At 43.2% G+C, this 17,409-nt stretch overlaps 1 protein-coding gene across 2 annotated transcripts in view; it reads left to right on the top strand.

The window, feature by feature from the left end:
• Positions 1–17,409, top strand: part of DNAH11 (dynein axonemal heavy chain 11) — a 321,410-nt gene that overhangs the window by 231,429 nt on the left and 72,572 nt on the right. For both annotated transcript variants that reach the window (XM_013051673.2, XM_045062769.1), the window contains 3 exons: positions 269–403; positions 5,483–5,653; positions 17,143–17,378. In XM_013051673.2, coding sequence (XP_012907127.1) covers positions 269–403; positions 5,483–5,653; positions 17,143–17,378 — 542 coding nt within the window. The remainder of the gene's footprint in view (positions 1–268; positions 404–5,482; positions 5,654–17,142; positions 17,379–17,409) is intronic.

Raw genomic sequence — 17,409 nt, forward strand, 5'->3', positions numbered from 1 at the left:
ACAAGGGAGAGGAGACATGCACTCAGGGTGTGTGTGAGTCCGGAGGGCTCGTCCACCACCCCGCATTCCCCACCCCCAACCCTCACCGGTGGCTGTCTGCACTCTGCTTAGTGCAGAAGGCAGGCAAAATATGTATGCTTACAGGGGCAAAGGTCAAGGAGGAGGGAGGCTGGCTTCATGGACCTGAAGGTAGTAGATGCTTCACGATGATTATATTATTTCATTTTACCTAACAGTGGCTCACAAGCTAATTTTCACTCTTACCTAGGATTTGGATCGACATCTGAGCAGACTTACAGCTTCATTTGAAAAAGCAATTGCCAAGAAAGTCCAATGTCAAGAAGAGGTGAACCAAACTCACAAAACTATTGAACTAGCCAATAGACTTGTGAAGGAACTCGAGGCAAGTTGACCTTTTCTTCCAAATTTCCAACTAAAATATCAAGATCACCCTTTTTTTGGGGGGGGGGATTTATCTTTACTTGCTATCAATAATAAGTAAATAGACCCAGAATCAATAGTGAAAGGAAATAATCAGCCTTTGTACCGTAGTTACTGCTGACCGAAAGGGAGAAGTGATGGGTTCTTTGCATTTTTAGTAGGGAGCCAGGAACTCAGTGGTTTTCTGAGATATGTTAGAAACCGAGGACAGGTGTTGGGTAGCTGTGGGACTGAACTGTTGTCTGATCCTTTTAATAGACATTTGCAACCGAGTGGTAACTTCAAAACGTTTTTTAAAACCGAGTCTGCTTTGTTGGTTGACTTTTTCCTCCTGTGACATGCTTTGACAAGTGACTGACATATTAATGTTAATAGTTAATCCTATTAAATAAAGGTTTTTTAAAAGATTTTTATTATTTTAGATAGAGGGTATAGCCGACGGGGGTGGGGGGCGGAGAGAGGGAGAAGGAGAAAGACCAGCAGCCTCTGCATGGGCCTGACGCCGGGCTTGATCTCACAAGCCTGAGATCGTGACCTGAGCTGAAATCAAGAGTCGGATGCTCAACTGAGCCACCCAGGGGCCACTATTCAATAAAGGTTTTTGAAACAATTCTTATTAAATTTCACCTGTTTGAACACAAGTGGTAGAAGAACATACAGCCTTTGTCCTCAGGAAGTCCAGATTTTATTGACTCTCCAATGTATAGTATCTTCATATAATAGATTATTATTTGACCATAGAAAGGATTGAGGTCTTGGTACGTATTACAACATGGATGAACCTTGAAAATATAAAATAAGTGGAAATGGGCGAAAGAAGAGACAAAATGCCACAGGATGCATGATTCCATGTATAAAATATCCAGAAGGGACAAAGCTACTGAGACAGCAGATGAGCTGTTGCTGGGGGCCGGAGTAACTGCCAGCAGGTATAGAGGTCGTCCATTGTGTGAGAGAAACATGCTCAAATTAGTGAGAATTATCATACAAGTGTGTGAATACGTGAAAAACCACTCAGTGATGTACTTTAGAGGGTGAATATCACAATATGTGAATTAAGTCTCAGTAAAGCTGCTGTTTTTATTTGAGTGCTACCTAAGAGTATGTAACTAAACTATCAGAAATGCATTGAACTGAAAGGGATAGAAAAGTTAAGATTTATAGTGGCTTGAACAAATGGGAATTTATTTTTCACATACTGCAAAAAAAAAAAAAATTGCATGGGTAGACCGTTACCATTGCTGATTTGCGGAGTTGGTGGTCAGACAGTGAATCTCTTTTTACCCTTCTGCTTCTCCGTGCTTAGCACGCAGTCCTTCGCTCTCTCGCTTTCTGCAGCCCTACAGATGTCCCTACATCCCGAGGGTGTACCTCCAGATTCAAGGGGGAGAGAAAATAATCTGAAACAGCTGGCTTCTTCTCGTTTTCCTGGAGACTTGTCTAGCAGACAGCCATTTACGCCTCTTTAGCCAGAACTAGATTAACCACATCTGCTTCAGAGAAGCAGGGAAGATGGGAAATGGGGTTATCATCCTCGGCTTAGCCAGTCGCAGTTCATCTCGTGGGGCTGGACCCATCACCACTCTTGAAATTCAGGTTTCTCTTATCCACAAAGGAAGGAGGATTTGTATTAGGACGAGTTGGGTGGGCGATAGCCTAACCTTTAAAGTAGACTTCAAAAAAAATCTAATTAAAATTTCCTACAAATTTGGGGCGCCTGGGTGGCTCAGTGGGTTAGGCCTCTGCCTTCGGCTCAGGTCGTGGTCTCAGGGTCCTAGGATCGAGCCCCACATCAGGCTCTCTGTTCAGCGGGGAGCCTGCTTCTCCCTCTCTTTCTGCCTACTTGTGATCTCTCTCTCTGTCAAATAAGTAAATAAAATCTTTAAAAAAAAACAATTTCTTACAAACTTGAACTCAACACCTCTCTGACGCTCATGGATCGTGGTGTATCAGTTCAGGGTCCGTCCTGCAAAATCCACTCTCTGCGTTCCAACTCAGTACTTACAAGTTTCTTCCAGGAGTCACAGCACAAAGCTGTGGACTCACTCTTGAGGTTTTATTCTCTTTCTCACGACCCACACCCATTCCATCAGCATAAGGGCTGTGCCTTCGAAGTCCATCCCACATCCCAGCCTTGTCCCCCACACTGGTCCAGGCCACCCCCTCCTTAGCTCTGGAGGATTGCCCCCCAAAGTCCATGCCCCTTGTCGCAGCTGAGTAATTAAAAAAAATTAAGTTCATCCATGTCTTCCCTCCAATAATTCAGAGAAGTCACCAATAATTCATTGCCTAAATCAAGTTATAGTCCAAAGGCTTTCACTGGTCAGCATGATCCAGCTCCCAGATGCCCCTCTGTCCCTACATCTGTCACCTTCCCTCTAGCTTCTCCTTCACTGGTCTCCTTGCTTGTCCTCACACTCTTAGTCACTCCTATACTTGTGACCTTTGCCTTTTTCCTTCACATGGCTTACACATTTCCAAATAATGACATCAGTAGCTCCCTCACTTCCTTTCAGTGGCTGCTGAAAGTTCTCCTTATTACATGGTTTTGCTCTGCCCATGCCTGCGCACGCGCACACACACACACACACACACACACACCCATGGCTCTCTTTATGCTAGGTCGGCTTTATTCACAGCATCTCTCATGACATGACACACTTACGGATGAACGTATGTGAGTACATATTCTTGCAGGGAGGTCTTTTTCCCCCTGACTAGAATATAAGCTCCACAGGAACAGAAACTCCATCTGTTTTCTGCCCCGCTTGATCCCAAGTAGAGAGAATCATCCTTGGCACGTCACAGGCACCCATAGATACTTGTTGAATGAGTGAGTGGTTGAGTCTGGGGAGCCTCCTGTGTTCAGAAACAAAAAAATTCTGTAGCCCCTGAAGACTTACTCTTCTGAGATCACTTGAGAAATTCCACTGCTCCTAGTGGAGTTTATACCCGTTCCCATTGAAAGCGATGTGATTTAAGTAGTTTGCCATTTGTGAGGTACCAAAGAAAACGAAAAAGTGCCATTTGATTAGACTGTTTGCTTGTAGTAGGTTTAAGATGTCCAAAACTTCTCTGAAGGAAAGAACAGTCTCTACCATGTGTCTCTGACACACGGCAGTGTTTTCCAAAGGCTTGGCTTACGCATGATGATTTAGGCGAGGAGAGGAAAGAAGGTGAAATCATGTTAATCAGCCAAAAAACAAATCACAAATATATTTATATACACACACGCACCTTCTTTTAAGGATTAATTGAAGATGTCATACCTTTTCCTTTGAGGATAAATTCTTTCTGACTAGAACAGGAGACAGTTAACTTCTGAAAAGCATCAAGACTGATGATTTTGTCTATATAGCATTGACCTGGAAGCTATAGTCTCAACCATTCAGACTAATAAATCAGGCAATTTATATTTAATCATTAACTAACTCCTGAGCTGAACAGCTGTTCAAAATTAGAAATGGGTCACCCCAGCCAGGATGACATTACAGGCAATCTATAATGCATTAGAATAAAATTATAGTGATTTTTAACTGTCTAGAAATTTATTACAGGACATGTTCCAACTCTTAAACCCTTGTTAGCCAATGTCAGTAATGATTTATGTTGTGTGGGTGGTATAGTGAAATTATTGACGATTTCAATAGCCAATAAGTCTGTGTTTAGTAAATCTTCAAATTTCAAAGCTGTTTTGGAGAATGAGGTGGGTGCACTTTATTGTTTATCATTTACTATCCAAAGACAACAAAGATGGAGGAAAGGCAAATGAGAAATTTCTCTTCAAAATTAATGGATATACGGTCGGTAGCTGAGGAGGGAAAGTAATGAATTCTCTAATGAAGGCTAAAGAGTTGAAGTTCCTTAGTGTTTGTATAGCTAACTTGGGGTGATCTTTATCAAGCACAGCAAAGAGACAATCTTAAAATAGCTTTGATAACCATTCTCACTTGCTAATTTGACAACCTCCGTGTTGCGCGTATTATGGTGGCTCGCCGGGGAGCTGGCATTCCAGTCTCTTCTGACATAGATCATTTTTGCTCTCTGGGTCCTGTCTCTCCTCTTTCACAAGCAGAGCTAAATTCCATAGAGTTCTTTTTTGCTTGGACTATCAGATTGCTTACTTTTTTCAGTACCTGTTAATTTGCATGTTCTCAGGATGTGATGCTCATTTTAGTATGCACTGAAATGGTGAGTTAGTGAGCTCTCCTACAGTCAATCCATAGACATTTACTGCAGTTTTATTTAAATCCAATATTAAGGCATCTTCATATTTAACTTAGAAATCTGATTAAATGACCATCCAGCTAGATAAAAGGACTTCAACAGCATTCTTTGAGTGTATTGTCTTCAAGACTGGTGAAACCCTCCTGATTTCATTCATATATATATATATATATTTTTTTTTTTTTTTTGCATAGACTATAGGCCCTTCCACGAAGAGAGTGATTATATTAGAGAAATAACCCAAGTTTAGAAACTACCAGCATTATTCTTTAGTTAATAGCATCTAGGATAGGTGGCTCTTAAAGCTTTGCATTTGAATTAATGAATACAAGTGGTGTTGGTCATTTTTCGTTTATCTCTAATCAGCTGACAGCCAATATATTTAAAACGATGTTTGCTCAGGGCAGTGGAGTACCATTGGTGCAAAGCAGGAGGAAGGCAGAGCCGCTAAGCTGCCATCAAAAATTCTAATGTCACTTGGGATTGGCCAAAGCTCTTGGTCCTCCATGCTCAGAGGGATAGGGAAGTGACTGTCAGCTTTGAAGAAAGAGTTAGAGCATCTGACAGGAGATGGGAAAGATCTAATGCCATATTGCAGGAAACTGCACTAAAAGGGAGTATGAGAGTCCCCTTCCTTCCTAATGATGGCTTTCAGACATGAGGAAGATGATGATAGTCGTGAAATCCACTTCTGTTCCTTCTCAAGGCTTTGCAGAAGGACGTAGACTAAAAGAGAGCTGAAAGGTGGTCATGGTAAACATTTGTTGAGTTGGTGTTCACTCTGCAATTACATCTGAGTAATTTTACCTTTCAGTCTGAGAAGATTCGCTGGGGTCAGTCTGTTAAATCATTTGAAGCTCAGGAGAAGACCCTCTGTGGAGATGTCCTCCTGACGGCAGCCTTTGTGTCTTATGTTGGACCCTTTACAAAACCGTATCGCCAGGAACTGGTAGACGTCAAGTGGGTTCCCTTTCTCCAGCACAAGGTAAGCTCACTTCCTTACCTTGGCAGCATCTGGAAGCATTATCTTGACACTTCAGCAGACAAATCAGTATGCATACCAGGCTCTTTTGTACCTCTATAATGACCCTCTGACTGACGGGAAATTCCCATATGACAAAGACATTCCTTGTGTGTCGCAGTGTTTCTTGTTTAAATGATGGTTTCAAAAGAGAGATGAAAAAGAGTAAATTACTTTTTATAAACTCTAACGATACAGTTGCAAAACTGCTTTTAACAAAACTGATAACGGAAATCAAATTGGGGTTATTCTGATGGAATAACAAGCAGTTTTTCTTTCTTCTTCCTGCCATGATGGGTTATTTGTTAAAGACTCTCTTTTCACACCTACCTTAAGATAAAAAGTTAGCATTTTGGTTTCACTTATTTGTGAAACATAACAAGTATCATGGAGGACAAGGGGTGTTAGAGAGGAGAAAGGAGTTGGGGGAAATTGGAAGGGGAGGTGAATCATGAGAGACTATGCATTCTGAAAAACAATCTGAGGGGTTTGAAGTGGCGGGGGGGGGTGGGAGGGTGGGGTACCAGGTGGTGGGTATTATAGAGGGCACAGATTGCATGGAGCACTGGGTGTGGTGAAAAAATAATGAATACTGTTTTTCTGAAAATAAATAAATTTAATTTTTAAAAAAAGCATTTTGTATGCACGTATAAAAATAACGCCTCCTAAATCTAAAAATCCAAAACCACAAGCAAAGTGAAATCACAGATTTGGAAGATGTGAAATCATCTGGTTCATGATTGTCCTTGTACAAAAGAGGAAAGTGAGTCACAGAAGTATAAGTGACTAAGGTCGTGTAGAAGAGGAGGTTAGTCCTCCTGAATCCATGCCCATGTTTGCTCTGCAACATTGTGTCAGCTCAGTTGACAAAAGCCCTTAAGATATCTTTACATCTCTCTGAATATTAACATTCTGCATTGGTAATAATAATAATTAATAATAATTCTGCCTCACTCTTCACAATAGTTGTTTCTGTGACATAAAGACATGTCAGTGGCACTTGCATAGATGAAATGATGGAGGGAAAGGTCACTATTAAAGGCATTCCGTAACTGATAATTTTAGAGGAATAGTCCTTTTGTAATGATTTAATATACCTGTGGTATCAAACAGCTGTAATGTCGAAGATTTTTAGAAGGAGTTTGTCTCTACTATTCCCCAAAAGTGCAAGGCTTCTCTTTAAGTATTTCTGCCCTGACACAGGCTTTTACATAAGAACACAGAGCCTCCTGCTGAGACCGTCCAACTCTGACTGTGCTGTGGGCTTCAGAGTATCAGCTGCCTGACTCCACTCGTGCCCTTTTTCTCGGGTTCGTCTTCACCAGTCTTGGATCCTCTGTACGGGTGTCTTGGCCCGCATCATCCCGTGACTAATTCCGAGTGACAATTGTCCTCTTACGTGGTCCTCTCTGCATTCTCCTTCATTCACAGAGCTTTCTCATTCTTTCCAAAGCTGTAGGGAAATTCACCTTCATCTCGAGCCGTCCAAACCTTGAACTTCACCTTGTCTTCTTACTGTCACGATTCCTCTTCACTTTGGGGGCATGTCGTAGTCCTGGCAGTTGGAACTTAAGCTCCCAGTCATTTTACAGTGTTGAAGTTGGAAATGTGCCTTCTCAAGTTTAACTTTATAATAGGTCTTAAGTCGCTGGTAGAGCATCCTTTAGTGTGTGTGTTTCTAGGAAGTTTCCTGTCAACCCATGTGTATTTTCGCACTTAGTTAAAAGCCCAAATGTTACATAAAGTCTTGTTTTGAAGAAGTCATACAAATAAAACAAGAGAATTGATTGACTTACCCAAAATGTCTCAAGCATGCTAAACCTAGCCCCAAAGCAGAACAGCAGGTTTCTGATGCTGTACGCTGTACACATACTCATTTTAACTGTGGGCCTATGATGCCCATGGCCCCACAAGCCTCTGCAGGGAGCCTCAGGCCTGTTTCCCATCCTCTCCACCCTCTCTCCTGCCCTCCTGAGTGCACAGGCACCGTGCAGACTGAGAAGCGGGCCCTGAGATGTGACCAGCTCATGCTTGCACCTATCTCCGGGCACAACTATGCTAAAGGAAGAAGATGCTTCCAAATTATATGAATGATGTTCCTTTTGAAGAGTCCTCTCTGTCGCTAAGACAGCTGGCACAAAGTGCCCCCTAAAACCTAACAAAGGTCTGTCCATCTGGAAAGAGGGTTCCAGTTTCTGAGCTAGTTAACCCTGCCTCCTTCTAGATCCAGTCACAGCAAGGTGGGAAGATCATCACATCTGTGTAAAACCTGTGCCGGGGCCTAGAGGAGCTAAAATCGCTTAAGAATGTGCATTTTTAAATTACTTTTCCTCCAAAAGTTTTTCTTCATCCTCTTCTCTCAAGAAGCCAGTGTTGTTATTTCTTTTCATTATGTTAGGGTGGCTTCTGGAGCTCCACTTGCCTGTAGGGAACTGCCCCCTAAGTGTCTCTGACTTGTCAGTTTGGTTCGGCTATCCTGGGGATTCAGAGGGTTCATAAGTTAACCCGTCAGCAAGTGACTATGGTTGTGATTTTTAAAACCTACAAACTAAGCATGGCATTTATTAATGACCTGTTGAAATAGGTAAGGTGACCTTGGAAGGAACCCTTTTTTTTTTTTTTTTAAGATTTATTTATTTATTTGACAGAGAGAGATCACAAGTAGGCAGAGAGGCAGGCAGAGAGAGAGGGGGAAGCAGGCTCCCTGCTGAGCAGAGAGCCCAATGTGGGGCTCGATCCCAGGACCCTGGGATGATGACCTGAGCCGAAAGCAGAGGCTTTAACCCACTGAGCCACCCAGGCACCCTGGAAGGAACCCTTTTATAAAGCAGGTCAGCCATCCTTAATCCTTCCTAGAAATGAAGACTTCATATTCTAAACGATTGATTCTCCCCGATTTCATAAATACGTTTAATTCCATTTGAGTCAAAACTCTGGGGGTGGGGAGAATTATATTTTTACTTGACCCAGTGGTTCCAAAGTTTGTTGAAAGAATATGTTCTTGAAAACACCAAGATAATTTTGGGATAGAACAGTAAGAAAGCACTTGTCCTTCGAGATAGTAAAATATGTTCTAAATCGACAATAATTACAACAAGGTAGTTCTGCAGGGGAACTAGAAAAGTAGAATCAAGTTCAGAACTGATCAGGATGTCAAGAGACATCCTACAAACAGATGTCCCCTGTGATACCTATGCTCATACCGTGTCTTCGCTCCTGATGCTGTAAGAGGAACAGCTGACACTTCTATCTAAGAGGGATCCTCTGGGTTTCTTCTGGTTTCCGTCTCCTTTCCCTTCCCCAAGGATAATGCCAGAGCAGTTTCCCCCTCTCCTCAGTTTTTCCCTCCCTGCTAATTCATGACTAGATCATTGCCACTGGCGTGCACATACGTGGTGATTTCTCCCATCAAACAAGATACACCCAACACGTTTCTCTTGACCCCCTCCCTACCCTTCCAGCTACTCTTCCATTTTTCTGCTCATTTACAGCAGTCACTTCAGAAGGGTCATCTGCAGTCGCTGTCTCCAAGTCCTCCCTCCATTTTCTGAATCACTCCGGACAGGCTTTTGTCCCTACCACTCCACCAAGCCTCCTCTGGGGTAGTTTTGCTTCCACGTTGCTAAGCCCATTCTCATCATATTTGCCTCTTGGCTGCCCCTGATGTAATTGACCACTGCCCCCCACCCCCGCCCCGTCCTTCCATCAGTACCTTCTCTACTTGGTTCCAAGACCTCCCCTTGCCCCGTCTCCCTCCTACCTCACTGACCAATCCTCCTTGGCCTTCATTATGTTTTTCCTCTTCTCCCCACCTTTAATGGTGAAATTCCCAGCCTTTACTCTTTGAGCTGCTTTTCACCAGGTTCCTGGCTTTAAATGTTTCTGATATGTCAGTAATTCGCAAAAGTGGATCTGTGGCCCAGACCTGGCATCTTCACTCCTGTGCCTGAAAGATGTCCACGTACAGCGCATCCCAACTGAAATCCCACCTTCCCCCCCCAACAAACCCTTCTACCCAAGTACTCCCAACTTGTTGAACAGCAGCTCAAGCCCCACATGATCACCTTCATGTGACTCTTCCCTGTAGCACTCGTGTCCAGTCCACCTAGGAAATTCTGTAGGCTACGCCTTCAGTGTCTGTTCAGAATCTGACCAGTTTTCCCCACCTTCTCTGCTCCCATCCTGGGCCAAGCGACCATCCCTCTCTTGAGTAACTGCAGAAATGTCCTCATCTCCTAGACTGCTTCTCCTGTTATTGCATGTGTTGTTCTCCTCCAAACCTGATCTCAGTGTATCAGCCAGGGTGGTCAGCTACAAGGGCAAGTCAGAGAAAGTGAATTTTCTTTGAAAATCCCTCTGATGACCCCACCCCACCACTGCACTTCAAGCAAAAGCTAGAAATCCTAGGAAGTGTTATAAAACCCTCTAGGAATTTGCCCCGTACTCTCGTTGTCTTGCTTTCTATTATTCTTTTCCTCACTGCCCTGCTGCAGTCACACGGGCCACCTTTCTTGAATACACAGTTGTGTTCCGACAACTGCAGGCCCTTTGCACCAGCTGTCAACTCTGCTTAAAGTCTTCTCTCGGGACATACAAGTATCTCTTTCCCATCCATCAGGGCTTTGTTCAAATAACATCTTCAGATCCCTGGATAGGATTATAACCTCCATCCCTCAGCATGCCTCCTCCCACTCCATTTTCTTCACCATAACATTTGTCACTTTCTAATATGTTGTTTCATTTATTCATTTGCTGTGGTTAATAGCTTTCCTCTCCCTCAAGTATGGTGTAAGATCCACAGAAGCAAGGATTTTGTATGTTTTTTTTTAACTACTCTATGCTGAAATGGCACCTGGAACGTCGTAAATGCTCGGTATATCTCTTCGTTGAGATGTGAGTTACATACCATATAGTTACCCATTTAAAGTATACACTTCAGTAGTGTTAGGGTATTCACAGAGTTGTACAACCGTCATCACAGTCCATTCTAGAACATTTTCATCACCCCCAGAATAAACCCCATATCCGTTAGCTCCAGTCACCCCTTCCTCTCCAGGCTTAGACAGTCACCAACCTAATTTAGGTCTCCACAGATTTGCCTGTTCTGAACACTTCCTAAGGATGAACTCACAGAATGTGTGGTATTTGTTGCCTAACTTCTTTTACTTCGCATGTTTTCCAGGTTCATCCATGATATATGTAGCCTGTATCAGGGCATTGCTTATTAAGCCTGAATTATATCCTATTATATGAATGTACCACATTTTACTTACACATTCATCAGTTAGTGGGCATTTGGGTTGCTTCTATTTTTTGATTATTATGAAAAATACTGCTGTGAACATTAGGGTTATTTGTGTGAGTTTTTTTGCATAGACATGTTTATTTCTCTTTGGTACATAGGCAAGAGTGAGGTTGTTGTTGTTGTTGTTTTTAATAGGCTGCATGGTAGCTCTTTGTTTGATCCTTTGAGGACCTACCAGACGATCAATATGTATTTTTAAAATAAAGAAATGTATGCTTACATGTACGTTGCATATCAGTGGGGGGAGCAATGGAGTTTTCAGTGAATGGTGATTGTACAACTGACCAACCTTTTGGGCAGAATGACAGCACTTTCCTTCATAGCTTCAAGGCAAACAGAAAGAGTTCCAAGTGACTTAGAATGTTAAGTAAGCTTCAGATATGTAAATACACTGGTATATCATTAAAGATGGGAAAATACAGCTGAACAAGACAAATTAGTAAGGAGCCATATTATAATCCCCATGTTATAAACGAAGAAACAGAAATTGGATTTTATCATAAGCATCAGGAGTCATTGAAGGATTTTAAGTCGGTCTTTGGTCAGAATTACACATTCAAAAGCTCACACTGGGCACAGAAAGAACAGTGACTTAGAAGGGGAAGAGACTGTTGTTCCTGAGGCCATATGTTACAATGGCGGTCCAGAAGACTGTGAGCTGAGCAAAGTGCTGACAGCAGACATGGCCAGCAGCGGGGTGATGCCAGACGAGACAAGGAGGAAGCACTAGTAAAACAAAGCCCTGGATTGCCGATGGGCACGGTGGCGAGATAGGCAGTAGGCGCGGGTGCCATTGCCAGAGATTAAAATTGGTTTGGGAGAAAAGATGAAGGTAACAGAAAGATGACTGCACGGTATCTCTGAAGCATTCAAGTGTCGGTAACTGGTAGGAGCTAGATAAGAACAATATTGGGTGGAGAGTCAGATTTGGGAGCCATCAATGTGTAGGGAGTTGCTGGAAGTGCACTTGGGTGAGATCACGTCAGAGGAGCTTTAGAGTAAAGGGAACTGCCTCAGTGCTGGGCAGTAGAGAAAGATGAAGAATGAGCAGAGACTGGAGAACAGCTCTGGCCATCTGGTGCTGGGAGGCGAGAGTGTAAACATGGGGACGGTCAGTAATGCTGGAGCCACTGGGACAATGTGGGAGGAGAGCTAAGAACTGAAGGTGTCCTCACCTATGGAAATGTGAAGGTCTTCTGTGACCACGAAGGTCTGACAAGCCAGAAGCCAGATTGCACTGAGTTACACAGAAAGTAGGAGGTGAAGGAGTAGAAGGAAAAGACCCTATTCTTGGAGGAATTTGCCTGTGATGGGAAGGAGGTGAGCAGAATGCCTAGTTAGAGACATGGAGTATGGGTAGGGGTGGTTTTTCAGTGTGAATGAGATGGGAGCATGTTTTCTTGCTTCAGGAGAAGAAAGGGAGAAGGAATTGTGAAGGATAAAACGGTGAGGAGGGATGAGGTCCCGGAAGTGGGGAGGGACAGGCTCCAGAATAGAGGGAATAGAAGGACCTTCAAATTGGAGAAGCAAGACTCTTTGAACTTAGGTGGGAGGGAAGCAGACAAAAGTTGTTAGAGGTAGAGATCTAGAGAGAAAGTGGACACATCCACATGTACTGGTCTCTCTCCTCTCAGGAAGCCGGGGAAATGCAGTACCCCCCCGCACCCCCGCCAAAGATGAGCAAGCTGGCACCAGGAGAACATGCGTGAGGGGAGTGAAAACATCAAAAATGCCTGTTGAGGGCAACAGGAGGGTAGATGTTAATTGTTGCCAAGCAGCTTAAAGAAACCAAAGATGAGTTTGGAAAAGATAAATGCATAGTCACAGTAATAAAGCTTTCATCAGCAATAAGTGTAAGAGGAAAAAGAAAGGACAAAAGATGTTGAATCCAGCCAGGACAGATAAGCCAGAAGGAAACGAAGGCAGAGAAGGTCATGGGGCAGGCAGAGGAACAGTTAAGGGATGGAAGGTGCTAATGAGGCTGGAGGAGATGCGGGTGTAGCCAGAAATGTGTGGTTAAGAATATGATAGAGTTTTTCAAAAAATTAAATACAGAATTACCACATGATTCAACAATTCTGCTTATGGGTATATGCCCAAAGAAGTTAAAGCAAGGACTCAAATACTTGAGTATTTGTTCATAGCAGCGTGATTCACAGTAGCCAAAAGGTAGAAGCAATCCCTGGATAAACAAAAGATGGTGTATACAGACAATGGATTATTATTCAGTGTGAGGAAGGAACTTCTGTCACACGCTACAACATGGAGGAACCTTGTAGACAGTATGCTGAGTGAAATAAACCAGTCATGAAAGGGCAAGGATTGTATGATTCTATTTACATGAAGTATCTAAAGTAGTCAGATTCATAGAGACAGAAAGGACAATGGCAGTCACCCAGAGCTGTGGGAAGAGGGGGCTGGGGAGTTACCAGTTGATGGGCATGGAGTTTCAGTTTGGGAAGATGGAAAATTTGTGGAGAGGAATGGTTAGGATGGTTGTACGGCAGTGTGAATGTACTTACTGCCACTGAACTGGACACAGAAAAATGGTTAAAATGGCAAATTTTGTGTTATAAAGATTTTACTGTAATAAAAAAATATATGGTAGGTAAGAGACTAAGTATCTTAGTACCGTTGGTTAGAGTAAGTATTGTGTTTAAAGGTGAGAGATATAGACAGTCATGTTTAATCAAGTGGGGATTAGACATTTAGATTTCAGTGAAATGATTTCAGATTATTACAAGGTCTGGGACAGCGGTTGTCATCTAAGGAAGGAGATAGGGTAACACCTGATCAGAAACATGTCACGCTCATTGGAGGTGGAGCGTGTGGAGAATCCAGGGATGGGGATATGGTGTCATCCTTCTCGGTGGTCCTATTACTTTCCTCTCCCTCCGCCTTTTTGTCCAGAAAAGGATAAAGGATGTCAAGGCCAGAGATTAGATTCATCATCTGTATGGGAATTGATGTTGTCACAGATTGATAGCAAAACTTAGAAAGGCGAGAAAGACTAGTAGCTACGTCCTTAATAATTAATATGAGGAGACACACAGAAGATTGTTTATCTAGACTCCATGAGCCTCAGAGGTGGCATTTTTTATTAAAGATTGGGAGCAGTGGTCTTGGAATGACCTGTAGGGAAGTAAGAAGAATGACAACTATTTTCCTACACATGTGTTGAGTCTGAGAGTATTAAGAAAACAGTCTACTTGAGAAAGCCCTGAAGTGAAGTAAGACCTAAGGGAAGCCATTCTGGCCCCCCAGCCTCATGCTGAGATTATGTGGGTGTGAACTTACAAAATATAGTGATGTTGGTTAAAGTTGAGTCATTAGAGATGGGAGACTACACGTTGGCAGCATTTGAAAGCTCTGGCACATTCTAAAATGCAGCGTGGGGTTGAGAACCACTGCCTTAGGTGAGAGCTGGTATTTTGGTGAAAATGAGTGGGTAGTGGGAGCAAGGTAATTTGGTCCAAATGGGATCAGGCTACTAAAGGGCCTGTGGGAAGGGTTGTCAGAATGTGCAGCGTCAGGAGCGTGAGTCTGGAGAATGGATGGGGAAGAACCAGAGCAGCATAGCAGGGACTGAAAGGACAGGGACAGTGGGCATATGTGGCCTGGAGGGTCCAAATTAAACTGTTACTCAAAATTGCTTTCTTCCAAAGAGTAGCTCAGAGAGCAGTGACCCAACAAGACAGGGGTAATAGTCATACATGGCCTGTGGGTCTAAGAAAAATGTTACCCAGAATTGTTTCCACCCAGAGCTGTTATCCTCTGGCACATGCCACAGAGACCTGGACATGTTGATGGAGGCATTTACAATCTGCTCATCAGTCTGACCTAGCAGTTAACAGACAGAACAAAACATGGAGTCGTTAGCGCTCTTAGCCTCTTTACGCCTCAGTGTCCCAAGCAAAAACAGACAACCAAAGAGGTCTACTTGCCAGAACTCCTCTAAGTTAAATGAGACCTTGAAAAGAGTGAATGTATGTGATAACTTTTATAAACACTTAAAGCCTTATAAATAGTAGTTTTGTCACTGTCTTTTTCAAAGAAATGTGTTTTATTTCATTGTTTTAATTCAGCAGCCTCATGGTGGTTTTACTGTAATCCAGTGTAATTGGTGTACAGTGTGATTAGTTTCTGGTGTCCGCGTAGTGATTCAACCATTCTATACATACCCAGTGCTCATCACGATGACTGTGCTCTTTAACCCCCTCACCTATTTCACTCATCCCCCCACTTCCCCTCCAGTAACTATCAGTTGGTTCTCTGTATTGAAGAGTTCCTTCCTTCCTTTCTTTCTTTCTTTCTTTCGGCTTGCTTTTTTTCCCTTTGTTCATTTGTTTTATTTCTTAAATTCCACGTAGGAGTGAAATCATATGGTATTTATCCTTCTCTGACTGACTTTTTTCACTCAGCAATACACTGCCTACCCCTATAACTTGAAGTTTATTTTCCCCTGCCTAAGCCTAGGTTAAAGTTGATTGTGAGAATGATTCCTATGATATAAATATCTAAAAAAAAAAAAATTCCAATAAAAAAATCTCTTGATGTATTCCTGCAACTATCTGAACACAGTGCTATCAAGAAAATATCCTGAAATTTGTGTCTAAAAATTTCAGTGTCAAAGTCTCACACAGCAGTCAGGATCTTCTTTGGTGTGAGCTACCTGCTCTCTTTCCCCTAGTAGATGAAAATGATCATTTAAAAAGGGAGATGGAAGGTTCTCTTTGATCCCCTGCACTCAACTGTGTGCCCAGTAGGTGCTTAAGCAATTCAAACTGTGGAATTTGGACACAAGATCTACATGTGTACTGTTTCCTATTCCTTGGAGCATCAGAAATTCAAGTTATTTAAAGCCTCTGGTTGTTACAAGTTGTTTCCCTTAAGTCAAAGTTAGGAAGTTAAAGCTGCAGACTCCTTGCTAATAGAAGGATGCTTGTTCTAAAAGATAGCGATTTTCTCGTGTCTTTGAGAAAACTGTGTGTCAGTCCCAAGGCTTGTTGGTAGGAGATGGAGTTTATTGCTAAGATAACATTGTGGTCAGAGACAGTAGGACTATTGTGCCACCTTCTCTAGAGATAGTGACATGAATTGCATCACAGCTCTACTGTAAGAATCCTGCCGCCATTTTCTTTGCTGCAGATCCCTGGCCAACCAGTAAGTCTTGATTCCGACTGCTGCTACACCCCAGCCACCCACCCCCTGCCCCTGGCCCATTCTATGTAGGGGTCTTACTGCCTTCTCTACTGAAGGCATGTTTCCATGTTAGCCCCTCACCCAGCCACCACATGGGGTTTAGTACATAGGAGGTGCTCCATAAATATTTGGTGTTGGATGACTGATTGAAGAAATTCTTTAATAAATTCCCTTCTATAGTCTTGTGTATTTTTGTAAAGTCCACTTTTGTAAAGAATGATCCTTATTCTTTAAACAGATGTTGGGGACACCTGGGTGGCTCAGTCAGTTCTGAGCATCTAACTTATAATTTGAGGTCAGGTCATGATCTTAGGGTTGTGAGATCAACACCCCTCCCCACTCCCCGCGGCCTCTGCAGGACTCTGCACTCAGCAGGGAGTTTGCTTCTCTTCCGCTGCCCTCAGCCCCTCCCCTCCCCTCCCAAACTCCCTCATGCTAGATACATGAGGCTGCCATCTCAGCCCCAGGGCAGAGAATACATCCTGTCGACCTGCCCACAGAAGAGAAGTCATCTCTTGGTAATGTTGGCCTGTGCTACAGGATGAATTGCCTGAGCAAGATACTGTGTTTGAGCCTTGCTCATGTGGGATGATGACCCCCAGAGCAAGTACATTTCTGTTCTCCTGTGGTTCTTTCTGTTGTCTAAGCCTCCCTCCCCTTGGGGGAACAGCCAATGTCTCCTAGGGCCATGTTTCTTTCTCTTGAAGTCAGATGCAATAATAAACCACATGTTGAATATTGAATTTGACAGATTTCAGAATGGTCAGTACCGTGTCTATAGGGTCAAATTGTGTTCCACAGCAAGAGCTGCATTTGGCTTCCAAGAGCCCAGAGAGAATTGGCAGGTGTTGTTGTCTTGGCTTTCATCTCTCGTTTCCTTGTCTGTCGCATGGAGTCTTTTCTCTCCTACCCTGGCAGTTGACTGCATTCAACTCTGATTCTCAAGGTTTCCATCCCTATAACCGAAGGCCTGGACTTGGTTGCCATGTTGACAGACGACGCTACCATTGCCACCTGGAATAATGAGGGGCTGCCCAGTGACAGAATGTCGAAAGAAAACGCCACTATCCTGACACATTGTGAGCGCTGGCCCCTGATGATCGATCCCCAGCAGCAGGGAATTAAGTGGATCAAGAATAAGTACGGAGCAGACCTGAAGGTCACACATTTGGGCCAGAAAGGGTACGTGAAATCAGCAGGATTGGATTTTTGT

Source organism: Mustela putorius, unplaced genomic scaffold (assembly GCF_011764305.1).
Source record: "Mustela putorius furo isolate JIRA1106 unplaced genomic scaffold, ASM1176430v1.1 tig00003845_pilon_pilon_pilon, whole genome shotgun sequence".
Taxonomy (NCBI): domain Eukaryota; kingdom Metazoa; phylum Chordata; class Mammalia; order Carnivora; family Mustelidae; genus Mustela; species Mustela putorius.